This window comes from Lichenostomus cassidix, chromosome 5 (assembly GCF_008360975.1).
Source record: "Lichenostomus cassidix isolate B80296 chromosome 5, HeHo_3.0, whole genome shotgun sequence".
NCBI lineage: Eukaryota > Metazoa > Chordata > Aves > Passeriformes > Meliphagidae > Lichenostomus > Lichenostomus cassidix.
In genome coordinates, this window is record NC_139486.1 from 62,693,692 (window position 1) to 62,720,744 (window position 27,053).

Below are 27,053 nucleotides of genomic sequence, written 5' to 3' on the forward strand. Positions count from 1 at the left end.
CTTTTTTATATCCCTCCAAAAATCCAAGTAGCAACATTTTTATTTTACAATGCACATTTCGGTTTTTAGGTACTGAAGTTTTTTTTTAACTGGGAACAAAAGCCTCCCCCATGCTAGCAAGACTTCAGGCACAATATTTCTGTCACCAACTTTCATTTCCTTTCCTGAGAGGTCACCACGAAGTTGCCTTTCCCACAGCATGTTCCTGCTGTCACTCACACAGTCTCCAGATGCCAGCAGCCATCTAAACCTACCCATCTACAGGAATCACTTACTTTTCCTTACTGAAGGACATTCTCCCATTAATTTATCCACTTTCCATTAAAATTCTGATTTATTAACCATTTTAGCCCAGACCCTGGTTTTGTCCTTCTTGTCCATGAAGAGCAAGGCAGCTCATGCAGAGCCACCCTGCTCTCTCCCACTCAGGCTTCCCTGGCAACTTAATTACCAGCCAAATTTGCTCACCCACGAGAACGACAAACCTGCTAAAACAGGTCTCTCCACGAATTCTCCTCCTGGCTTCCCTGTACAACAGCTGAACACATCCTGGGTCCTGTCAGCTACCACAGGAGCTTTCACAGGTCCCCATCAGTGACAGGCAGCCAGCTGGTTATTTCAACAGTGCCAGCAACAGGTCAGGATCCTACTGTCCTTATTCCTGAGGAAGTTACTATCACCTTGGGCTATCAAAGCCTGCTATCCACTGAATTCCAGACAGATACCACCCTTAGTCCTGCTCATGGGACAATGGAAACAGTGCCTCAACCTGGAGGCAACTCCCTGAAGAACAGGGAAGAACAGTCTCCCTCCCTTACCTTCATAGGCTGGAGCTGCATCCTCGTGATCCTTGAAGGGTCCACCACTGGCTTGGGGCGCCTCAGCGTGTCCAGAATATTCTGCCATTGAGGTGGCAGGCCCACAAACTTGCCCTCCTTTGGGTCAAATGAGGTGTGGACACGGTGCTCGAAGTTCTGCGGAGCCGAGATCTCCGGGCGTTTCTTCTTCTTCTTGCGGAACATGATGCCTGAAGTGGAGAAGGCAACGCTGTCAGTGCCTGTCTGGGGCTCCAGTGCCCAACCAGTAAAATCACACATCAATTCTCTGAGTTAAGTGTGTTGTGTTGAGAACATTCTCCAGTGAAAAGCACTTTAACAGGGGTTGATCACCTGCTTTTATAGATGAGGAAACAAGCACCAGAAGAGAGATGGTTTTCCCAAGGCCATCTTACAGGTTCATGGCTGAGATGGGATTTGTAATGACTTCCTTTATTTCTACAAATTCATATTGCCTGATAAAACTATTTTAAAAATAATTTAGAGATACCTATTTATATTCTACCTGCTTGTACCTCTGTTAAATGGCTTTGGAGTCCAGCCAGTTAGACAGCATTGAGTCTACCACAAGCCTGGAATTTAAGGTGCCTATGGAAAGGACTCAGGTTGTCTTCTCACTGCTTACTCCAAGTAAGTAATATCCACTTGGCTCCCGTTTGAAGACAGCAGAGCTGTTGCCAAAGGAAGAGCTGCTCGACACTGACTCTGGATCTCAGTTTTTCTTGCTTAGACAGAGGGCTCGGGAGGGAGAGAGGAGGTGGTAGGTGGAAAATCAAACTCTGTCAGCAGGTAGCTGAAGAAGCTAAAATTAAAAACTAAGATTCCTTTCCCTTGGGGGCTGAGAGAGACAGCTTGTGTGAACAGCCAGAGCAAGTGCAACAAACCAGAAGCACCTAGCACTGAAATATACCCAAACACAGGAGACATTCCAAATCTGAATTAAGAATTTATAACCAAAAAAAGATACTTACATAGAAAGCTAAGAGGTTGGACCTTTTTGAAATCAGGAGGATATTGAAGGAAAAGGAAGAATCAGAGTTCTGCATGCAGTCAAGAGGAGGGAAAGCTGGAGGACTGCAACAGATTGACACAATCTCTTCACAAAAACCAGATAGGGAAGATAGGGAGAGGTAAGGAGATTTTCTATGGAGAGCCAGGCTTTTCACAGTGGGGAGTGGTGGGAATCAGAGACAGACAAGCATAAATCAAAACAGGAGTGGTCCCAACAGGATAGAAGGCAAAGCTTTCCCGTGACCAGGAGAGTCCAGCACTGGAGCAGCCTGCCCAGACAGGCTGGGCAGGCTCCATCCTCAGGGGTTTGCTCTCAAAGCCAAAGCCCTGAGTAATCCAGCCTGACCCTCCAAGCTGACCCTGCCTTGAGCAGGGGGGTTGGGCTGCACCTCTCGAGGTCCCTTCTCCCCTGAATTGTTCTATGACTCTATTGACTGCTTTGGGGAAAAGCTTCACAGGTTTTTTTAAAGCTATTAACATCACCAATAAACAAAAATTTTCCACAGACAACTTCACCATCAGCATTTGCCTCTCACTAACACTGCTTACAGCCATGAATGCCATCTCTGCCTTGACACCAGGCAGAGGATTTTTGCCACTTAATCTTCAACTTTGCAGCAGTCACTCTTCCCCCATACAGGACCTCAGCTTCCAACTATTTGTGCTGAATAAATATTTACAAGGGTCAGAGAGACAGACCGCATGGAGAGATAACCCGCTGTGATGTAGACATGACCACACTTCTAGAGGACACCAGCCTCCAAAATCAGCACATCACAGTGAAATCTATGTCAAACATTTTCCAGGTTATCCCACTCTACACTTGTTTAGGGAGCAAAGTGCAGCCACCAGCTGAACAATGACTTTGCTTCCTAGTGCTAGACTGGGGTCCTGAGAATCCAATACACATTGGTTCCTGGTTTGGTTACCATGATCCTGCAGTCACAGGGGTAGGAAGTGTCTGTATGGCAGGGAAGGACCTTTGCTCCATCTAACCCCCAGTCATGCAATCCATCCTTGGTGAAACACCAACTTCACACACTGACACTGTCCATTGCGACAGCATGCTAAAGATAGCTCACAGGTGAAAAAGAAAACAAAAGCTTAGGAAACTAAAAAAAAACAAAACCAAAAAACCTTACAAAAGAGGCTGGAAGCAACTGCTCTGCCCAGAAGAGATTTTGCAGTGAGAATAATCTTTGCCTAGAAGAAGCTCCAATGAAAACCCAAATACATCTTAATGGAGAGCTTATGGGAAGGGTGTCTGTGCTCCAGGTCTGTATTGCAGCTCCTCAAACACAGTGATTCATCTATCAGGCCCCTTAGGTGCTGCTTATTAACTAATAATCAAGACTAAAGTCAGAGGGCAATTCTTCAAGGGAAAAAAAAGTACAGACAATCCCAGAAAGGAAAGATACTCTAATAGCTCGTGGTGTTAGTAGTGCTCAAACCAACAGCTGGAGCTGCTGAGGAGCTTCAGAGCCTGCAAGGAAAGAAGGGAGTATCTCTGTAGTATTACAGCAAGCAGTTCAGTTCTGAATCCTTGACTACACATCAGTTATGACAGCTCCTTGATCCACCTTCATCCAGCCACAGAAATCCCAGGGATCTTACTACGTCAACCAGTATCTTCAAGTTTGCTCTTTCAAGTGCTTCAGGTGGAAAAGGGTCCTGTAAAATGGGGTGTAGCAAATGCCACACTCATTAGCACTTGTAGCATCAGTGGTTTTCTGAACATATCAGGCATTTCCCCTTAAGAAGAATGACTCTAGCTGAAGTGCTTCAAAACACAGGTGGTATTTTGGCCCCAACCAGAACAATGGCTCTATGTCATCATCTCAGTTTGCAGAAGCATCAACACAACACTACATCTGTATATTTACATAAAATCCCTATCCCTGGCAATCAACATGTGGACTTCACCTGGGTCCCATAGACAAAAGCAGGCTTCCAAAACCCAGAAAGGAGCACCTACTGAGTTCATGGTCAGTTTTAAGTGACTAGTTGGCATGGCCTGCATCTACCTTATTGGCTTAAAACAGACATCTTAAAAACAACAAAATGTAATCAGCTCCAAATGCAACACACCCCTGGGCATCCAATGGCATTTGCTTTACATGGTCAGCATCAATCCCTGATTATAAAGAGATCAGACAGGTGGTTTAAAGGTAAACTGCATTAAGATCAAATGAAATACACACACTAAAAATAGTTATTTGAAATCCAGTGAATTCTAATAATCTTGGTAGGTTTTGCATCTCATTGAGGAGGTCTGTATTTAAGCAGTCTCCTTTCACTTTGTGGTTTTCATGCAAGAGCTGTTTACTTGTATTTCCAATACCCAGCTAAAGACTGTTTATTGTTAAATAAAACACATAAAACCAGGCCTTTTCTAAGCCAGTAAGAAATTCATAACAACATTTTATGCATATAAGATTTTGTAAATCAAGCCAAACCTGTATTTAAACGTAGACAGCATCCCTTTAATATAACAACACAAATACTGTGACACTGATTTTATAATAATCTACCTGACTTTAGTCTTTCATTCAGTGCTGACAACTGTACTGTAAGAAATGTCACAAACATAAATAATAAAAGTCACTACCACAAGACAAAAGCAGTCGGAGATTGAAATTCTCTCAGCGATCCATTCCTGCTGCCTGGGAAACCACGCTAGGTTTTTCAACTCCAGATATAGCTGTTCCTAGATGATACAGTTCCAAAAGCTGTCACATCTGCCAGTGAGCACGAGAAAAAATCCCACAGCCAGCAGATCCAGAGCAGGGGGAGGGATCAGCTGGGAAGGAGGGGCAAGAAGAGAGAGGGGTCAGGCTCAGATGAGAGGAAGGGGTGGGAAGATTAAGGATGGAAGGGGAATGGGAGTTAGCAAGGAAGAGAGGAATGGCTGGGAGACAGGCAACCCGAGGAGGAGGGCACAGAAGAGAAGCAACACCACCGAGGGAAAAAAAAAAAAAAAAGTAGATAAATGTTATCAGGAGTGGCTTGTTCCAACGCCCAGACAAAGGCAGCAGCTTGCACTGCCATTCCAGCCGACCTGCCTCCACCCTGCTCACGTCCAGCCACACGTCCCACCAGCACAGCGCCGGGCTGAGCCATGCCCGTGCCCTCCCTCAGCCTCACACGCACTTGATGATAGCACGGCAGCACAGAGCTACCTCAGTCTCACTTGTGCAGTTTCCAGTTAAAAATAAGCTCTCCCTCCCCCTCCTTGCTGCAGCGCTGAACTCGCTCATCAGCTCAGCGCGTTGCTATCGCAGATCGGGACGCAGCTCCCTGCACTCCTCCGGCCCCGGACGGCAGATAACTTGGTCCCTGAGCTCAAGAAAGCCATTCCCATCATTTCCAAGTCCTCCCACAGCTGGTCTGCCAAACTGCTCTGGCCAGCTCCAAAAGGAGAGGGAGAGAACTCTTCCTACAGGACCTGAGGAACTGCAATATGCAGATTGAGTTTGCAGTAGGAAGATGAAGATCCCAGAGAACCTGCCAATTAAAAGAAAAAATGTATTTCCATACTCTGCTACTCAGGTCACTGTCATGTGCTGCATTTGAAATGGATTACAGGTTAACTAGGCCATTATCCATGCATGTCATATGCATGTGTTCACACAAATGTATGTGTGAATATGCACACATGGAATTTCACTGCATCCCATACCTTCTAAAATACTCATGTTTGCCTTCCTGAGGTTTCCAACACTCCTATTATTTATAACAAGCCATAAACAATCATAGCTGTTTTCAAACAAAGGGAAATGACAGGTTAGGTCCCTGAGGAGCTGACAAACCCAAATGTGATTTCATACAGCAAGGAATGGCAACAAGGGTCAGTGAAAGGGAGAAAGAAAAGCCAAACGGTCCAAAATCTTAAACGGGATCTAAGAGCACAGCCCTGACACCTTCCACATGTGTCTGCAATTCTAGTTTTAGAAATACTGGTTGAAGTACCTTTTTCCCTGCTAAAGGAGGAGTGACTATTTCCTTGCTATGCTCTCCCTTTCCTCATTTCAAGTCCTTTCCTTCCACGCCTTTCTCCCTCGCCAGCCCCCCATGGCAAAGCTGCATGTCCGAGCGAAGCAGCAGCACAGCAAAACTCATGTAATGCTCTAAATCCTGACCAAACACACACGAGAGCACAGATTAATATTACATTAGAAAATAAGCTTAGGGAGAGACATATTTGTTATATTGGTGGGTTTATTTCTGAGACATGAGAAGAACAGCACAACTGGCTTGACATTTTTTGCCTTGCCTCCAATGAGCAATGGGTCTGAAGGCTTCTGAGGCACCAGTGCTGCCTCTCCCTCCCCTGCTCCATTTCCTTGCTAAAATATTAGGCCTAAAACCTGAAACCCAGTAAACGCCTATTTGCTCAGCTTGTTTGGGACACTGCTGGGTTACATACTTTTAGATGTGTTTTAGCTGTGCCATACCAAATTCATTCTGGGACATACATAAAAGCACTTGCAAAGACCTCTTGAACTTTCCAAAACCAGCACAGGCATGTCCCAAATGCTAATGGGCTTTATCCCTTGACAAATAACAAAGTTTTCCATTGTTTACAGTCCCCTAGAAATCCCAGCTAAAGTCACCATCCCATTGTGCCAGTCTCTGAAGTCAGGCCCCACCCTCTGGAGGTTTCATCTAAACAGATGAAAGGTGAGGAAAGAGAATTATTATCCTCATTTACAGATGAGACAGAAAAGAACTACTAGCCCTGTTTCTTCCAGGCTATGTCTAGATTATCAGATCTACATCTCCCAGGTATGTCTCTTGGCTTCTTTTTAACCTTATTTCAGGGCCAGACCCAGGCCCAACACACCCTGGCTTCCATGGAAAGAAAACCTGGGTGCAGGGCCCCAGCAGGAGCCAAGACACACTCAGACCACAGGTTTGATCTGCACACCAGCACGTAGGTCCAGCCACCTCGACAGAACCCAGCAGCACAGACAGAAATCACTCCCAAACCTCAGCTGCAGCCCAGTGCCTTCATTACAAGAGCAGCTTCTCCCAGCTGAGCTCAGTGTGTGAGAGGCTACAGCCACCAACCGCTGCTGCAGCACCAGGGAAGGCGACTCACTCATGGTGTCCTTGGCACACAGAGCCAGCAGGACGTGTGCTGCAGGTCACCAGGCTGACACTGAAGCCACAACAGCTCTGGCCCTTTTCCCCTCACCTTTGTCATGCTTCATGTGGCTTGTGTCCTGTTCTGGCTATACCAAACCACGCAGCACTGTGCCTCTGACACCTCACACCTACACCCCTCCCTGATCCCTGTTCAAAGGGCAGCTACATTGCTCCACACGGATTTACTGACATCATTTTGCCACAAAGGATGCATCAGGGTTAAAAACAAGTTGCTGTATTTTGCTGTTAATCCAAAGCACCACAGAGCTTCAAGACAGGGCTTGAAGGATTCAGGGCTTCACTCTCCCCTGTCTTGTGTGACAAATACATTCAAAATCAGCCTAAAAGTACTATCTAGATTAGAATAAGACCATTTAAGGCCCTGTCTCCAAAAATTCACATGAATAGCAACATCTTACATATCAGACAAGAGGTTACGTTGGGACAAGCCAAGGGGCCACATCTGGCACACAGTGTCACATGGCAGAGGAAGAAGCCAAGGCACTGGGCTGCAGCACTGGGTGCCACATCCTGCAGCTCCATGCCAGCCACGCTGGAACCTCACCACACTCCTGCATGGCTCACACATCCAGCTGCCTCTGGCACACAGGGTTACAGGAGGGAAGCTGCAGCTCCATGCTGCAGATGGGCACAGCACAGATTTCACTGTATGCAGGAAAAGTCACACACTCAGGGAGCAGGGCTGAATTCTCACAAGCAGATCTGTCCCAGCAGAGGCACTGGTGATAACTGCTCTGGATCACTGCAGCACACAGCAAAGGGCTGACAGACACCCCAGCAATTTTTCAGATCACCCAAGTTTAGAGATGCAAGAGTTAAACTTCCTTCCAGCCAACACTAAACAATCTCAGTCCCTAGTTATGCTCATCGTGTTCTCCCAAAGAGAGATACAAATATATTTAGTTCCTGTCAGCAGCCTGCAAGGCAGTTTGCTTCTGTTATCCCCACAGGATAACTGATGGGAAAACTGCAACCCAGGCAGTGTGCCCCAAAACATAGAGGGGACAGTTGCTTAAACCCCACAGCCTGCCTGACTCTCAGTGCCTTCCTGCTCACTGCTGCCAACACTGAGATGCAAATTTAAATCACAACAGACAAGTCTCCTCCCAGGGAATATCGGTTATCCTGCTCTGTTTGCCATGACTGTGAGTGTTCACACAGCCCTCTGTACATTAAAACCTGAGGTGCAGTCCTAACATGAGATAAATGACTGCTATTGGCTACATCTACACTCTGTTCATCAATTAATTACAAAATAATCTAATTACTAACACTAAAGTTAAATGGCTGAGCCCTAGGGAAAGTGTCATTTCTTGAGACATTTTTGAGGGAAATAGATTTCAACTATAAGTCTATGGGCACCCTCCATTCCCACTGTTCTCTTCTGCCAGATAAATGGAGGGTCAGTCTCAGAACAACTCTATCATCGCTACTTGACCCAATGGCAGCACATTAGTCCTCAAACCACATGGAAATCCTGCAACTTTAGAAACCATAATGAGGAATTCTTTAAAAACAAGACCCATAGCAGCCAAGTGCTGATTTTGTGCTCCACTGCACTAAGCCTATGCCATTATAACTCAAAGTCAGTGAGACTGGTGCAGGAGCAGGGTTAGTGCCACAGACAAGGAAGCCACTCCAGAACCCCCTGATGAGGTGTCAGAGTTTGCTGTGCTCTCTGCAGCCCTCAGTGCTGAGCAGCACAACTCCTGGTTGGTCTTCAGCTGCTCCTGCTCACTTGAGTCCTGTCCAGGTACAGAGCTCATGTGCTGCTCTGAACGGGAAGGAACTTCAGCAGGGTTCCCCTGTGGGTACCCAAAAAACCCCCAAGTGCAATGCAGAGCTCAGAGCCTGGCTGTGTTTTCACTTGCAGTTGGGCTAAGCTAGTCCAAGCTCTTTTAAGCAATTTTGTTTAAAGCAATTTACAGAAATATTTAGCTCTTTTCTCTGTGGTATATTGGAGAATGAGGTAAAAATTCTCTTTTTTCCTGATTGGAGGCAGGACAGCCAAACTTTAAAGAATTCCCCTTAATTAATTTCATTCTCATTGGGAATAAAAACCATTTCATGACCAAATAAGTGTAGTTTCTCACTTTTGCAAGCCTTGGCAGAAGGACCCAGGGTGACCTTCCCAGGCACATTAATACTCACACCCATCTAGACAGAAACAACCCCTGTGCAGGGAGCAGGCTTTCCATCTGGGAGCACAGTTACTAATCCAGCAAGCTATTTGCTGATAGCTCTTTCCACTATATGATCAGCTTTGCTCCTAGATTCATGAACCATTGTTCACACAACACACAGGATGTACATACCAAGGCAGCACAGAATGTTAAAATCAATATAAAGCTTCATCACACCATCAGGAATGAGCCTTTCCCTGAGACAGGGCTGGAGAGAGAGCCAGGCAGCAAGTTCCCTTCCCCAGCAGCTGTGTTAGGGGCTGACTCAGATTGTACCCAAACAGAGAACTCAGAAAAGCAGACAAAGACTGGGCAAAGGTCTCTCACTCCCTGTACAACCCCCAGCCTCACCTGAGAGCTTGCACTCACCAGACACAAATCTCTCTTCTGTGTTTTCAGTGCTCTGTCCCCAAATACATTAAAGCATTAATGTCCTGGCAAAGAAGAAAGCAAATATTAACAGACAGGACTGTTTTCTGTCACTGCAAATACCTGCTTGTATGCATTGGTTACCTGACAAAAATAATTATCTACAAATGCCCAGTAAAACAGTAGATTGTAACTTAAATAGGATGAGATTGGGCAGCTTTCAGCCAGCCAAAACACACTCATACACCCAGCCTCACACGAGTACTCCAGCCTAGCTTCAGGAGGTGTTCTGAAAGAATCCTGGCCAGCAAAGCTGCCAGAAGGTTGGGAATACACACAGGAGGGGTTTAACTAGACCTCTCTGGGAGGTATGGTGAGGGTCCTTGCAGATACAAGATACTTAAGAGCAGATATTGCTCTGTCTCCTGTAAAGGCGATGAGTATGCATGTTCCTGACGTGCTGTCTGCTCTCTCAAGCATCATCCAGAGTAAAATTTAACCCCTTCTTCACCCCAAGGGTTTAAGAGCATCACCATGCAAGATTCAACAAGGCATTTTCCCTCCACATTCCCCATCCTCCAGTGTCAGCTGGCTGAACCGTCAGACCTCAGCACCACAGCCCCACACGCTGTCCCACCTCGTAGACCCTGGAAAGTGAAAACCACAAGGTCTTACTGGTAGTTCTGCTGCAACAATGCCGGTGGTGGACAATTCCAAGGGAGAGGAGAAAGAAGGGTCTGGAGGTAAACTCTCCCACTGTCATGCAGCAAAGCCGATTGGAGGACTGTGTTGCTGGGCTATAGGAGTAAAGATGAAGCAAACTCCTTCCCAAACGAATCCAGCTCCCAGTTTTTCTTCCCTTCCAGAAGCATCCCTTGAGAGAAAAAATTGTATGACCCCCCGAACTATTGCGCTCTGGCTTCACTCCAGGCTGGCACTGCCAACACGCGTGTGATCATAACGCTGATCTTTGGCAGTGGCACGGCTCAGCTCTGAAGAGAAGGGGTTAAGCCGAGGCAGCACAGCCACCGAGAAGTGGAGACTTACTTTAAACTGACAAACCCAGTCCTCCGTAAACACAGAGAACAAATCCCACAAAACAGCGGCCATTAGGACGGCTGTTATGGCTTTAAAGCAAGCAAGCAAGGCAGCCAGCGTTGATCCCCAAATCTGCGGGAGGGCGCTTACCCCTGACTCCTCATTGCTCCGCGACCAGAGGTGAAGTGAGAATGCTCCGCCACCGGAATCCGCTGACACTTCGACAAACTTGAGAGAGAAAGACGGCAGGAGAAAGTGGGAGAAGAAAAAGGGGTGGAGGCAAGTCTGACATGTTTGTACAGTGCCTGGTGCACCTAAGCTGCCGAGTTTGATTTCAGGGTGTGGTAGCAGATGGGACATAGGAGTGCTCAGCGTGGAGAAGCCTCAGATTCCTGTTCCACGGAAAAGGACAGATGCCGACAGCAGAGCCTCTTGGGACCATCTCGGCTTCTCCTCACCGTCTCCCTTCTCGGTCCCTAGAGGGGATGAGAGAGAGAAAGAGCTCAGAGTCACACCTGGGCACCCCGATGCGCCGGGTCTCAGGCGAGAACCTCGGGGAGATCACCTCCCATTCCCCTCCGCCCTTTTCCACCACACCACTTCACTGTGACTTATTAAAGCTCCACTCGTCAGCTCTTCTCTCTCGGCTCCACAGCCCCGGGGCCAGGAGCTGCTGCAGCTTCTAACGAACCCGACATCTCCGCCTGTGTCGCCTGGCTGCAGATTTCAGGACCTGCCACCAATCCTCTGTCATTCCAGGAAGGAACGCTTTGATTGCTTGCTTTATGGCTTGCTGTAGAAGAGTTCACCCCATTTATTTGCATTGCAGATGAGCAGCACATGACCTGGCGCTTTTACTTTCCCCCTGTCCTCGCCATGAGTCAGTGCTGCCAGGTCTGGAGTCTGGGATCACCCTCTAATCCTGCTGTGCTGCCTGTGCCTCGGGGTTTACTGACTCCTGGAAATAGACTTTCCACAAGCCACTGTAGTCAGCAGGACACCAGCTCTGGCAGTGCCGGATGGGATTGGTGACTGGGCCACCATCAGAGGACACTTTGGGGATTACAGCCCGGGAGCAGTCAGAGTTCACAGCAGCAAACCCATCAGCTGCCCTTGCCCCACTGTGAATAAAGAGGATTCTTGGCCTCTCCAAACCACTGACAATGCTGGCTTAGCCCTCAGATATTTTTAGGTGCAAAGAACAGAGATATAAACCACAAAAATCCACTCCCGTGACTTTTTAGGGATTTTTTTAACATTGGTTTTGTTGAACCACTCTTAAACGAGTGACATGCTCCAAATAATCATTAGGCTGTCATTATGATTGCTGGGAGTGGCTTGTCCAGCAGAGATAGGCCAGCCCAGTGATTTTTTAGCTATGTTCCCCTCATTCCCATTTTCCTCCCTACCTGTTCATCCCACGTAAAAGAGCTGCAGTATCTTTGTAGAACCACCAGAGTCTCAGCTTAGCTGGAATTCACAAGCTCTACAGTACTATCATGGAGGAGGAACAGACCCAAGGTTCACAGAGAGAACCTATTGGAGCGGATGGTCTGAGGTTCCTAATCCTCATTTCCAGACCTGCTAGCTAAGTTGTGGAAGGCTGCTTCCCAAACGTGCAGTCACCACTTCTACATTACACTGCAGGTCCCTGCCTGCCACAGCCTGCCACAGAGATCCAGGTTTTCTGCCTGTTCCCTCCCTAGGGTATAGGAAATAGAGTTAGCCAGGTTCCTTTCTGTCTGGGGATTAGCTTGTCTCTCCTACAGGGCAGGCCCCATATACAGTTGTAATAAAAAAAAAAAAAAGCAAAGTTCCCTTCAATAGTAACAAATCATAGTAAATAACAAGGCGGACAGCATTCTTTCCCAAAGCACTGGAACTCACAGGGCAGAGCAGCGTGGTGGAGGATCAGGGATGAGGAAGCAGAGCTTGAACCTGGTAGGTGTGGAGGGCAAGCTGTCCCTGTCATCTGTGCACCTGGGCTTTGCTGCTGTGCCAGGCAGCGAGGAGTCATCTGCACAACCACGGCGTGGGGAGCGTCACACACAAACGGCTCTTGCAGTCTATGAGGAGTCATTCAGCCTTGGAGCTGGCTCCACATTTGCCAGAGTATTGTATTTCCTGAGTTACCTGCTAGCACGGTCTTCTAGAATAAGACTTGAGTTTGTTATAAATGGCAGAGCCTGATTTTACTTGTCAAGGCACAAGCTTAGATGAAACCAAGGTAGTTCTGAGTCAGTGTGAACCTCTGCTGCCTACAGTCTTAATGAAAAATTAGGACACTTTACAGTCTATATATTCACAAGTTTGGTCCCAGCAGTCCTGCACACTTTGAAGAAAAAATTCCCAGTAGAAGAGACACATCTCTAATTTCCCCCTTCAGCAACTATCCCTTCATTACACATTTTACTGCTCCTTGCCTGCCCACTGCTCCCTTCTAACCTAGAGAATTGCACAAGACAATATAAATAATTATACTGGCAGATTTCTATAAACATGGGATACACGCCCCACTCCTCCCACGGCTGCTCTGTGCTGCTCACTCAGGTCCTGTCGGTCTCCAGGACAGCCATTCCTGGCAGCAACAAGTGCTGCAGGGTATGTTGACTAAACGTTTGCATCGCAGCCTGCCTGATTTATCTTCCCAGCAAAGGCCATTCCATATTCCATGTCCCCTCCCCAGACACAAAGCAAAGCAAATTTCAAATCCAAAGTGCTCGTCTCACCTTGTTCCTCACCCTGCCCAACCACATCACTGTGCCAGGAGAGCTCCAGCACCTCACGTCCTGCACTGCTTCTGCAATAGGTTTCATTTAATCCCATTTAATTGCCACTGGAGGAGGATTTTGTGATGAAAATCCCACTATTCAATGTTTGCCTATTCCAATAGGCAACACTGGGGACTTTTAAACTTCAAAAATAAAAGGTCAGAGACACCCAGGCCAACTGTACCATATACAATGTCTGTCTTCTACCTCAGCTGGGAGAAACGTACCTACCTACTTGTCTAGAGCTTGTGGGAACTGGGCAGACAGCTAAGGAAAATGGATCCATGTTCAACAAAGCTTCCAGAAAAAGCCTAACACCAAGGCACAGGAAATGGGATACATTCAGGAAATCCCAGTGAGGACTACAGCAATTCCACCCATGAAGCCAGGCTGTGGTTCAGGACCAGACCTTCCATCAAGTCTCCTCTCTGCTCAGGGATCTGATAGGAGGCAAAAATGCTCTTCTGCATAGAATCCTTCCCTCTTCTCTTTCATAGTTCTGGAAATCTAGAGAAGCTGGTCAGGGAAGTGAAAGAATACACTTAAGGAGTGGGACAGTGGGGTCACTAGCAGAAAGGGTGTGTTGCAAATTCACACATCAGCACCAACTGGCGAGAGGATGCACGAGAGATAGGAATCAAGTCTGGGAGTCTCCTAGTCAACACATGACATGAGGCAGGACTGGAGATAAGGAGGGAGAAATCCAGAGGCAGTTTCGCTTTAAATAAGTGCTTACTGTTTAGCCACCTTTCCCCAAGGGTATCCCATTCAAAGTTGGGCAGAACATTCCAGGAGAGCATTACCTGGACGTCCAGCTCCAGTGTTGGGGTTATCCTCCTGCTTACTATGCATTGCTGCCATTATCCAGGTAGCCTCCTGAGATGCCAGCAGGACAAAGCCCTGCTTGCACTCCAGCTTTGTGAGCTCACCCAGTGCTTTTATCCAAGGCTTACAGTCTAAACTAGGGGAGATTTTTCCCGATTTGAAACAAAACACTAATGCACCAGAGCTGAAGAACTGGAGGTTGGTTGAGCAAGTCTGTTGCCTCTGCCAGAGCTCTGAGTGCTGTCGAAGATCAGGACACATCCCCATGCTCCTATCTGGCAGGGAGTGGGGAGCTCAGAGCCCCTCTTTACCCTATGCCAAACACACTGCAGAGTTGGGCACATGGAAGAAGGGAATTTGTGCTGCTTCAGGCTCGCAGTGAGTTACAGCCAGGTTCTCCCAGGACAAACAACTCCTGTGGTGGAGCAAAGCACGACCGGCAAGGAAACAGCAAAAGGACCTGCAAATCCTGCCAGACTGAGAACGCCAGAGGCAAGAAGCACAGAATCATTAAGGTTGGAAAAGACCTCTAAGATCATCAAGTCCAACCTTTCACCCATCACCACCTTGTCAACCAGACCAGAGCACTGAGTGTCACATCTAGTCCTTCCTTGAACACTCCAGGGATGGGGATTCCACCACTGCCCTGGGTAGCCCCTTCCAGTGCCTGACAACTCTTCCAGTGAAGTGAAGAAAACAGGTTAAGCTTAGAGAGAGTAAGAAAACAGCAAATTTGAAAAATTTTAACTCCCACTCTGATGAGAAATTGAAGTTAAAGCTCAAGAAGATCACCTGAACACAGCACATGCAGTTTTGCTACTGGTTAAATTCCTGTGGCTTGGTAGATGTTCCCTACAGATAATATCAATACAGCTTGGAACATGGCCACCTCACACTTCTTCCAGATCTTTTACTTGCAAAAATTCACAGACTTATTTGGTTATAACAGAAGTAACGTCATGCTCCACCAGACAAGCCTGTGCCACCCTCTACAAAAGGTGCATCTGCTGCTTCCCACAAAAGTCAGGATGATCAGTCCTGCAATGGCGACATCCCAGCAGAAAGCCAACACTGCCTACAGATTGCCAGGTCACCTTGGGAAAGGCATTCTGCACGCTGGTAAAATAACTGACAATGCTCAGCTCCCCCAGAACAGAGGCGGCTTAATCTGTTGTTTTTCCAAGCATGCTGCGATCCTTAAGGATACTATAGAAATGCAGATTGAAATCCCTCACTGACACCAGAGGAAAAGAGACCGCAGCCTCTGTTCTGAATAACTAGGTCAGTCAGCTATCGCTGAAGTATTAGCCAGAATCCAGCGAATTCCTAGCGGCTGAAATAACGGCTGCAAAAGTCTAACACCATTTGCTGCCATTAGTCACTCTACCTCTGGGTACATTCAAACCCAACTCTCAAGAGCTTAGAATAATTTGAGGGTTGGAGCTTATGCTTGTCAAAATCCAGGCACGTGCCTCCGTGCAGCACAGGCTTCCCATCCCACTTGCAGCCTTGTGGAGGCAGGGAACAACTGTCCTCGCAGCCAGCTCAGCCTTACACCGAAAGCATTCAGCCCAGGAAAATCGGGAAGATGCGCTGCTGATCCCGTGCCAGGGAATGGGTGTCACCTCCGAGCAGCAGCTTCCCTATGGCGAGTGCAGGAGGGGGCTTTGACCTGTGGTAGTGAGTGGGTGACTTTCTGGGGGGAAGGCTGATAGAGGCAGAGCAGCTATTTGAACAGAATCCAAAGAGGAGAAGAGGGTAAGGGCTGACAATTGCAATGGGAACAAAATTTATTTCAGGCCCCTCCAGCTGCTGAGGCTGGATCAAGCATTTGCTTTCCTCTCCCTGGAAATAGGAGGCAGTTGAAGGGTTAAACCTGGTTTGGTTTGGGGTTTTTTCCTACTATTTATTTTCAAGCTTTGGTTGTTACAGGAGCTTGGCCTGCAGTTCAGCCGCACAAAGTCATGCCACAACACAGCAGCCACGACCTGCAATCAGGAACTGGACCTTCTTGTTCTGCCACTGAGAGCAGCATGTCACAATAGTGTATCCTTGGTTTCCCTTATCTCCACAAGCTGTGAATGCTCTGGAGTCCACAGCGGGGGTTGCAAAGGATTAAATTATTATAATCCCCACTTTGAGATTTATTGATATAGCATAGAAAAATTGTAGTTGAGGCATCCTCGGCTTGCATTCTAACTGCTACGACAGAGGAAGTAGTTAGTTCCTACCACCCCTAAGAGTGATTTTTGTCTTCCCTGATAGTAGTTACAGAAATCTTTTACTTTCTTCATCCTCAGCAATCTCCTGCAGCCATCATTTAGGCTGGAATTTTTAATGGCCTGAATACTACCTAAGACAGAAGGAGGTGCTGGTTGTTCTGAGACACACAATTTCAGCACAGCACAGGCTGGTGGGCAAACCAGCAGTTTGCCCAGTTAACTGCAAAGCTCCACTTACCACTTGTCTCCATTAACAACAAGTTTCCAACTACCCAAAACATCTGTGCGACTACTAAAGCTGTCAGATTCCACATTAAGGAACCAAAACATGCACACAGTCAGGCAATGCATGTCAGAGAGGACTGGAACACACCGGCTGTCTCTGGTATTGTAGGAACATTTTTATACCACAGCCCTACCCTACTATTAAAGGAGGCCAAAGTGAGCACAGTCACAGCCTACCTGACCACATGGACCTGCTGGCACTTGGCAGAGCACATGCCCTTCCTTTGGAAGGAGTCTAGATCCTGCTGGCTGCTGAGAGAGGGGAACCATGGTGGAACAACTCAACCAGAATCCTCTTCAGCATGACACCAGAAGCTAGTCCACTGATAGACATAAATGTGTGTGTGTATACCTAAAGATTAAAGAAAATCTCCAGATTCTGAAGAATAATAATAATACTTAAAGAAGAAAGGAGCAACATAAGACATTTAAGCTGTAAATAAGAGGTAATGTTTCCTAATCTGCACGTTTAGAGATTCTGAGGATAGAACTGTAAAAATAACTGAAAAACTTCAGTTAATCTTCTACTTAATCACCATTCCTCAAACTGCTAATTCAAAAAAACCCCTTTTCTTGTTCATGTGCTCTCTGAGGTGCCAAATAAAGTCTACAAATAAATGACTTTTAGAAATACATTACAATACAAAACCGCGTAACTATTTCCCCATGTGACCTTTGGGGGCGGGGGAAGAAAAGGCTTGTTAACATTTAAAATTACTATTTTCATGTTTAGTTTTCAGAATTTTAATGAAAACTGAAAGCCTGGGTAACAGTTGTGCCCTTACTTGAGTATTTTTCTGGAAAATACATTTATCTCCTTCCTTCAACAAACAGCAGTCTCAGTTTAAGCACAGCCACAGACCAGTCCACAAGTTAGGAGTAGCCAGAAAATTCAGGTGAGCCCAAGTTCTAAAAGACTGTTTTAAAAACATGTCTCTGAATGACACAGGAATAAAAGTGTTCCTTAAATTAGTTATTGGCTCAGCTTTATGTCACTCAGGCTTCTGTTTCGAGGTGTTTCGGGAGAACATATCTAGAACTTGGAAGGCAACACAAAAGCCCAAAGAGCTTCACAAATTTCTGGTTTGGGAGCAAGCAGGATTAGTATTTTCTTCCCTTTAACACCAAACAGTATTCTATAAGAGGCAGAAATCAGGTTTTCTCAGCAGCAGTCACAGACAGGAACATTTTGTCTACTGACATCATCTTATGGTTGCCACAAAATTCTAAGCTATTTGTGCCATTAGTTAATACATTTGTGTTTCTAATGAAATAAACATCAGCAGGCATTTTTACTTTTGTGGCCCAACTTTTCCATCCCAGCGCCAGGTTTGCAATCTGACTTCCCCCTTTTCCTGCACACTGTGATGGCTGCAGACTGTGAGTGTCCCCAAAGTGGACAGCTTGACACAGCACGACCAGCTCAGAGATGACTCTCCCAGAGAGACTTCTTCCCAAAGTCAGCTGTAACATCTGTTCTTTAGATGCAATCCAAAATCCCTTGAAATCAGAGCTTTTTCACTGGCTTCCACAAGTGCTAGAAAGATCCTCATTCTAAGCTGGATGTTACAGGAAAGAAGGTGATTTCTAGCATTATTTTATGCAATGGTGAACTTTCTTGGCCAAGGCCCAAAGTACTCATTATGAAGTGTAACACCCTGCTTAATTCCTCCAGAAGCCAATCATAAGGCTACTATGAATTTTAATGAGCACAGAATCAAGACCCAGATGGTTTTTTAAGCCAAATTATCCTGTTCTTGGTTATTTTAAGATCTGTGTAGTGCTTTCCGGCCACTACGTGTTAACTCCTCTGTTCCTGGCCCAGATTAAGGACAGACTTTCACCCCTCTTCTCCCCCTCTAAGCACAGCTCTCCAACGATGCTGTAAAGACCCTCAGCTCCTTCTGTGCCTTGAAAAGTCACAGATTTGGAAGACTCAAATGTTGACGCAGGTGGGGTAAAAAAGGTACCCACAACACTTGGCAGGGAAGGAAGTCAGAAAAATAAAAGGCCATCAATAAGATAACACTGACCCTGCAGACAATCCAATTTAAGCCATTCTCAGGGACAAATAATTGAGCTCAGAGCCATCACGTTGGCATTATCAGTTCAGGAGTTGCTGTCTCTGTTGAAATTGCTGAGTATATTTGCTTTCTAGTTTGCAATGCCATGTTTAAACAACTGAACCATCTTGTCTATACACTCTCTCCATGCCATATCAGCAGGATACCTGCCCCTCGCCAGGGGATGTTGCTGCAGTGCCTCAGCTGGGCCTGCACCAAAAATTACACTGCTCAAAGCCCCAGTTTGGCCATATTGGTTCTTCAGAGCAGGCTACAAATGACCTTCCACATCTACCACAAACCACTATCACCTTACTCTTTCCTTTGACTAAACTTGAGAGTTTTGAGAGGGAGCTGTGGGCGGGTGGTTGGTTGGTTGTTTTCACAGATGGGGTAAGAGGGGAAGAAAGAAAGAAGAACATAAAAGGAAAAAGGTCATACTACCTGCTTTCCTGGTCCCCAAGTATCCAGAATATTCTCTCACTGCAACAGCAGTCCTCATTCCAATGCCTCTGTTCTTCATTAAATCCCCATTGTATACTCATAGAATCACAGAATAGTTTGGGTTGGAAGGGACCTTAAAGATGACCCAGCTCCAATCACCTTCCATGGGCAGGGAACCTTCCAATAGACCAGGCTCCTCCAAGCCCCATCCAGCCTCACTTGTATGTTTTTTTCTTTTTGCATGCTGGGATTTCCACATCCCTCCCCCCAACCTTGTCTGGTAAACAGATGGATGTCACAGAAATGAAAAGCATGAAATGAAAGGAGTAACCAAAACTGAAATGCAGCATTGTGCCAGGCAATGAAGAAACAATGTTATGTCACTGGCTATCACTCAGTCAAGAGTGGTTAATGAGTTTACACTATTTAACCACCTCCCCAGAATGGCCATCACAGCCTGAGGAATGCAGACGGATTTCTGAGATGATCAGAAATGAGGAGTGGGAGGGAAATAAGGAAGCAAAAGATGGTTTAATATCCTTTCTTGCCTCCAGATGCATGACATGCGGCACAGTTGTCCTTAGGTCTGAAATACTTATTTTTAATTCACTGAAAACACCCTGACTGAGCAGCAGGAGTGCAAATGACCCACAGAACTTGCCATCATTTGCCAAAGCAGAGAAGGAGCTCGGTATCTGTGCTGGAATTGCCAAGTCCAGCAAGAACATCCAGCTCAGGAACTCAGACAGCTCTGCCTTTGGAAGCGGCCCGATGAGCATGTACTCTAACAGGCATCAGTCCCTTTTCACTTGAACCACATTTGAACTTCTTAGCAGTCAAAAATCATTCTGCCCTGTTCCTATTCCTCTGAGCAATTGCACACAGGCCCCTCTTATTACTACATTACTGTAATTTTGTCTCCGACATTCCCCCGGAGAGGAATTACTCATATCCTGCTATTATTTATTTTACTGCTAAGAGCCTGGGTTTTAGGAGTAGTTTTAATTAAATACCAGTGCTCCTCCTCCTCAATTAGGATCACCTTTATCTAGGTTGCTGTACTTCGTATTCTTCAGCAGCAGCACTTATTCTGTCTTATTTATCCCTCCTGCCGTGGTTCTCTCTGGAACTGGAGAAAGCCCCTCCACCACCAAATCCTATCAGCCAAAATACAAGGTTTTATCAGATGTAAAGAACCATCCCATGGAAGGTAATATGATGTTTAACACTGGTGATGCAGAATTCCAGTCTAAAATTATGTCAAGTGGTACTCCCAAAAGCAGCAGTGGATTCCATACCCCCACCAAAGCCCCAGGCTGCTGTGTTGGCCTGTCCACCACTCCACAGCACGTGGCTACTACTGTCCCTTTGCAATTTCTCTGCTCCTCTGGGGCCTTGCTTGCACTTCCCTTGCTCCCCTACCCTCTCATGGTGTGGTTTTCTTAGGGAGTTTGAAGTGCAGCGTGCCCACCCCGTGGGTAAACACCTCTTCAAAGTCTTTGCTGTCCCTGGATAATGAATCGGATCACAATGTATTCCACACTTGGGTACACAGGATTCTTGGAAGCTGCCCTAGATTAATGATTTAAGATTTATTCATTCATGCTCCCCAAGTGACAGAGGCAGAACGGATGACTCCTGACTGGGAAGCTGGCAGGAATATCCTCAACTTTTTCTACAGAGTGGAATCAAGCTGCAGCAACTACATCCAAGTGCCTGAGCTGATCCAGCGCCTGGCAGCGCCAGCTGTGGAGACAGCACAATGTTACGCAACCACCGCTGGCACCAAGGCTCTCCTGGCCACCAGCCCCTGCCTCAACACTGGGCACAGGTGCCCTTCCTTCCCCAGGCAGCCTCACCCAGCCACCCCACAGCCAGCCCAGAGCACAGTGTCCCTCCAGGCACTGCTCTGTTAGCACCTCGCCCAGGGAAGAGGCAAAAAAAGTATTTTGATTTCACTCCTCACAGACTTGACAAGGATTTTTTCCAGAAGTTTACTGACTACATTTAGTTCCCTAGGCAGAAGGTGGTTTTGTTTCATGAGCACGTATTATTCCTTTTCCAAGAGCAAAATGAAAGTGGATACAGGTACTAGCATGATTGGTGTGCAAAGGGAAAGTGTAGATGCTTGGCCCTGCACTTCCAGGCTCAGCAAGTGCCTTCCCTCCATGGCTCCAGCAGCTCTGCCAAACCTGTTCTCTGCTGTACTTCCAGCAAGGACTATAATTTATACCCTACAACCTAAGCACACATTTCTCAATCTGGAGGGTTCCCAGCTAGAAAGAGTTTCAGTTAAGGAAGGGATGCTGATGATAAAACATTTTTTAAGTGTTACCAGTTTTTTTCACAGCTATCTCTGTACATTTAAGGTATTTTTTCCTACCTTAAAGGGGCTTTTTCTGCAGCTAGGAAAAGAAGCTCTCTACTACCTTCTGGCCTCTCAACCAATAGTTTTCAACAGTAATAAACTGGTTGTTCATGTGTCATTCAAATAGATGCTAAAAAAAAAATCTTATCTCCTTGCTTTTGGTTTCAGTAGCATTTCTTCAAACCATGCCAATTAAAAACCTTTCAGTCCAAGTTCCCAAGGCAGGAACCATCTTCATTTTGACTCCTACAGAACAACAAATACTCTGGCAATGTTGAAAACCACAAAATGAAATTAATCAGCTTAGGAGCTGATGTCTATTTACTAAATTTTACTTTCATTCACATACCGTTCTTTCAACACCCATCATTCTGCTACTTAAATATATGTTTTAGAGGCTCTGTTCATGGCATTGATTCACTACTAGAAAACAGGCAGGCACAAGGCAGTGTTAAAAACATTCTCCCTCACTCATTTTTTATGGCTTCAGACCTCAGAAAATGAGTTTTTATTGGCTGATTTTTCAGCCTAAAAAGGGAGTACCAGAGACGTAATACATTTATCTGAGTTCTACACCTTGGAAAAGTAACAAAAATGCAGAAGTCATCTCAGTTTTAGTGTTCAGAACGCTGAACCCCTGTTGCCCCCTTCTACCTCCCACAAAAGCAGGCTTACCTTGAAAAAAGATCCCGGAGAAATACTTTTGGAGTGAATTCAGCCCCTTCTTCCTTCTGACTGCAGGTTGCTGCTTGTCCTAAACACGGGAAACATCCCTTGCTTCAGGCAAAAATTCTCAGCAATTTAGTGTTAAAGCTTCTGCAGAAAACTCCTCATGCACATGCAAAGCCCCCGGCTCCAGCTGCTTCCTCAGCAGCAGTGCCCCGTGCCAGGTGCTGGGCAGTGATCCCAGTGCTCCCACCCGTGTTCCTGGCAGGCAGTACAGGTGGTAGCACAACTCAGGGAAGGTAAAACAGCCTCACAACCATCAGTTCCATTGAAACCTCGCAGTTCCAGCTGAGGAGATTTCATTGCAGACATATAGCCCTGTCAGGATGCTGGGATGCAGTGAGTCAATGTTTTCTGGGACCTTTTTTTATCGTGGGCTGATGCTGTGAGCTCAGCAAAGAGGATGGCACAGTGCCTTGAGTGGCATTTTGCACAAAAGGCAAGAGCAATATACTAATCAAGATTCTGGTGTGTAGAGACTCCATGCATTTTCCTGTCACCAAGCCTAGAAATCACAGGCTTAGCATCACACTGGGGTGGGGAGAGAGCTACAGACATAACAGAGCCTCACACTTCAAGAGTCTGTGATTAAAGACTCTCATGCCCTGTAAACTGCAGGCCACGAGTAGCAAATACAGTGTTATTCCATCACAGACTTCCTTCTGCATGTGGGGAGCATTGCCATGGCTCTTTGTGGATGTCAGGACTCTGGGCATTGTGCTGTCTTGCATAACTTCCCCGGGTCCATGTCATGCAATTTCAAAAAAATGAAAAACTAATACAAAGCTGACACTTCTGCAGGGTCTACATTTCAGCACCAGTTCTCCTGGCACCCTGAGAAGAAGGAAGGGACACTGTTCTAAGGCTTCAGACTTCATAGGGATGTCAATGAGGACTGGTTTATTAAGCTGATTGAAACAGCTCACACTGCCTCAAACTCTGCAGCTGTAACTGTTATGTTCCTGATCCTTGAGTCCCAAATGCAGCCCAGCAGAACCCAGTGCTGTAATCAATCAAGACAGCAAGTGCCACGGCTGCTCCCCACTGCAGTAGATTTAGAAATCAACACCAGCAGGGCTGCCAGGGAGGCAATTAGGTGTTTTCCATAGGTATCCTGATAAAGAAGCCAGTTATTTACAGCTTCCTGGCACATCAGTTACTTTGGTATTTCCTACACAACATTCAGAAAGGAGAAACACTCCCCCCCCACCCCCCTCAGATAAAGGTGTTGTATCCAAGAGCCAATTCATTTTTCTTGCTCTTGGAGTTGGCTTCTAGTTCCTCACCTGGATAACCACAAGCACATTTTTGTGAACATTAGGTAACAAGAAAGCCTACTGCTAATTCTTCCTCATCAGGGCCTGGGGGAAAATCTGAGCTGTTGGGTGAAAGCTAAAAAAACAAACAGAATAGATGGGAGGGGGAAGAGGAGTGAGAAATAATTCAGGAGTGAGTCAGCCATGCTCCTCCTGCTTAGTCACCTATAGTTCTGCTCTCCAGACACACAGAAGATCAGAGATTGGGAATAAGATGCCTGCCTGCCTTCCTTTCGCCTACTGCCTCCTGACAAGGTCTTGGAAATAAAGATAGGGCAGTTTTGGGAACCAGCCACTACAGATGCTGATTTTCCAGAGTAACAGAGCTGCCAGTAGCCCCTTTGTTTCCTACCTCCTTCTGTTGCCCCTGCACTATTTTGCAGTTAAATCATCTTGATTCATCTGCTGGTTTGAGTTCCTCTGATGGTGCTCTGCCGTTTGGACATCGTAGGGGGTTGCCATGGAGAAGAGAGTGATGTAATTGACACAAAAAGAACCGAACTTACAAATACAACAGGAACCAAGCTATTTATAAGAGCTGCTTCTCTTCCCCCACTCTTTGTTGGAGTGGGTGGAGGCAAAGGCAGCAGCTCCGTTCTTGATGTTTCTGTCAACAAGTCTCAGAAATGAGTTTTCTTGTCAGAAAATATCCCAAGCCTGTGAAATTACTGAATGCTGTCAGCTTTCGGACTTCATTCATTAGAGCTAGATTTAGAGCTTTCCAGCTCCTCACTGGATTTGAGGTTAAATAACACTCATGTTTGTAGAGCAATTTCTACCCTGTAAATTTCTGCAGCATTACTGAGATACAACAACTTCTGGAAGGAAAAATGTGTCACAAAAAGAGAGGGGACAGAGACCCTGGTTTATGTAAAGGCTTCATACTACTTATAATCACTCAATTATAACTCATGGAATCACAGCCTGAGCTGGAAGGGACCCCCGAGGATCCTGGACTGTTGGTTTGGCCTTGGCTGTGTGGGGTGCCACTGCACATCAACACAACTCTCACAGAATGAACATTTAACACATATAAAAATCACAAAACACAGCAGAGAGAAAATGGCAGATTAAAAACAGAGAGGAACAAAAAATAATAGTTTTAGGATGCATTTGCAATAAAAGGGTGGTTTAAGAACAGGACAAGCTGTAGCCAGTTCTGTTCACATACAGGTAAAGTAGTGAAGCAGGCTGGCTCTTTAGGAATGGATGCAGATGTGGCAGAACAGTCCAGTGCCTTTACTGGATATCAAGAAAGCATACAGATAAGTCACATACACCACTAAATTCTGCAATATTCCAACTTCTTTTTTTTCCTACAAAATGATTCCTGAGTGAATGATTATATAAAGTATTACTCTACAAAGTACATAACTAGTTTATCTTCAAGGAACGACACAACCTGATATACTGAAAATTCAAGGGAATCCAAAGCACTGGGAAAATAAACATCAGCTCAGGCGCAGAAACTGAACACTAACATTTGTCTTTTGTCAGCGTTTCACTCAGCTGCTGCTCCTGACTTTGTAAATCACACTTCCATACCAGCTGGAACCACCAAGTCAATAATTAAATACCTTTGGATTGTAGTTATTACAAAAGGAAAGTAGGGAACAAACATTTCTAGAACCAACAAAAGGAACAACTTTCTTCTTCAGTCTTTACTGAATGACCTTGATATTCACATGTTGTTTAATAATTTAAACTATTATGGAAATGAAACCTTCATATTTCTAAGCTTCCAAACAGCATCCAGCTTCTGCTGGATTAACGGAGCAGAGGGGCAACGAGTGTGAAATAGTAAGAACTAAAAGAATTAAACTGTTAAAGGAGTTCAGCATTCCTCTGTCAAGCTTTAAGGGTGATCTGTTTAAGCACAGGCACATCAATAGGACTGCAGTGCCCACAGCCCAAGGCTAAAGGAGAGATTCCAACCACCAATTCCCCAGCCCACAGGCAAAGAACTCACTTAGAAAAGGAGCTCAGCTTTTGTACATCGAGGCATCGTTGGGGAAATCACTGCGGCACAGCATGGAGCACTGCACCTCAGGAGCTGCACTTTTGCCCAAAGGCATTTTGGAATATTATTTGGGAAATCAGCAGCAGAACAGAGGAAAGATGCAGAATTATTTACTGATGCTTATGCAGGAGGGGCGATTTTTCTTCTTAAAATAATAGAATCATTAAGGTTGGAAGAGATTTCCAAGAGCCCACCCAGCACAGCTAAGTTCACCACTAAACCAGGTCCCCAAGTGCCACCTCTATATATTATTTAAATCTTGCCAGGGATACCAACTCAACCACTTCTTACTTTGGGGCACTTTGAGGAGTGCCCCAAAGTCCCATAAATGATGGAGATTTTTCCCAGCCCTTTTTGTTGCTCATTTATTTATAGAAGCATTTTCATGCTGTCTTTCACAGCAGTACTCAGATTAAGTTTTAGTTGGGCTTTGGCCCTTCTAATTTTGTCTGTGCATAACCTTGCAATATCCTTATAGCTCTCCTGAATTGCCTGCCCCTTCTAGTTCACTCTGGAAAAAACAAAAATCCTAGTTTATTCTGTGAAGTCATTTTATCTGCTAGCACAAGCTCAAGCTTACACCTCTGATAATATAACAGTTAACAGGTACATCTTCTGAGGTTTTCTTAATCTTTCTATTAAACACATACATATCCCAGGCTGGAAAAGTCTCTGATACATATATTCTGAGTGTGTTTATCTGATAAATTTTAGGACATTTCCCAATTAGCTCAGTTAGGATTTTAAATCTACAAATCACATACCTTTACAAACCAGCAGATGATGAGTACCCCTCACCTTTCCTTAAGCTTCCTTAAAATGATCTCTTCAGGTATTAAGTGAGCAAATAAAGTAAGTTTCAGAGCTCACAAGGACTTGTAAGTGCCTGTAGGTATATCTTAAAAAGCAATTAAGTTCTGTAACATCACTGGTCACTCCACAGCTACTGAGGAGGTAACATGGACCACCTGTATTTCACAGGTGTAGGCAGTGATCTCCATTAGGCCTTAGAAACAGTGGAACCAACTCCAGCTGCAGCTTCCAGACCTTGAGAAGAAAATGGCTCACACCTGTGGGGTCTGCCCCACCCACAGCTCAAGCACATTAGATCAGCCTCCATTTTTTACCTGTAGCATATTTGGGTGCTCAGTGATTTCCTACAAATATTTCTAGACCCCTTTCTGCTTAACAGAGTGGACATTAACATTTGATTCTTTCAGTTTCTGAATAACTGCAGCTGAAGCCTGCAGGTATCTTCCAGACATCCCTCTTGTATCTCTGGTTTTGTTCTCAAGCAACCTGGTACAACTGAATAGAATGTGATCTATATAGAATGTGATCTATAACATTCCTTGGATTTATTTTCCTTTGTGCACTTTTATTTATGTAATAGGCATTAAAATTTGC

General features: G+C 45.7%; 1 protein-coding gene across 14 annotated transcripts in view; it reads right to left on the bottom strand.

Moving 5' to 3' along the window:
- The window catches only part of PAK6 (p21 (RAC1) activated kinase 6), a 42,170-nt gene extending 15,494 nt beyond the window's left edge, over window positions 1-26,676 (bottom strand). The window contains exons 1-6 of one of the 14 annotated variants that reach the window (XM_085063482.1): window positions 26,411-26,676; window positions 22,260-22,338; window positions 10,757-11,082; window positions 10,244-10,442; window positions 9,569-9,633; window positions 819-1,027 (exon numbers count right to left, since the gene is read on the bottom strand). In XM_085063482.1, coding sequence (XP_084919608.1) covers window positions 819-1,022 — 204 coding nt within the window. In that variant the 5' untranslated portion in view covers window positions 1,023-1,027; window positions 9,569-9,633; window positions 10,244-10,442; ... (1 more) ...; window positions 22,260-22,338; window positions 26,411-26,676. Of the gene's footprint in view, window positions 1-818; window positions 1,028-4,455; window positions 4,854-9,550; window positions 9,634-10,243; window positions 10,443-10,756; window positions 11,083-11,203; window positions 11,233-11,297; window positions 11,321-22,259; window positions 22,661-23,978; window positions 24,081-26,410 lie in introns of those variants that run through there. The other 13 variants (XM_085063484.1, XM_085063480.1, XM_085063483.1 and 10 more) reach the window with 13 other exon arrangements.
- Window positions 26,677-27,053: the final 377 nt, after the last annotated feature.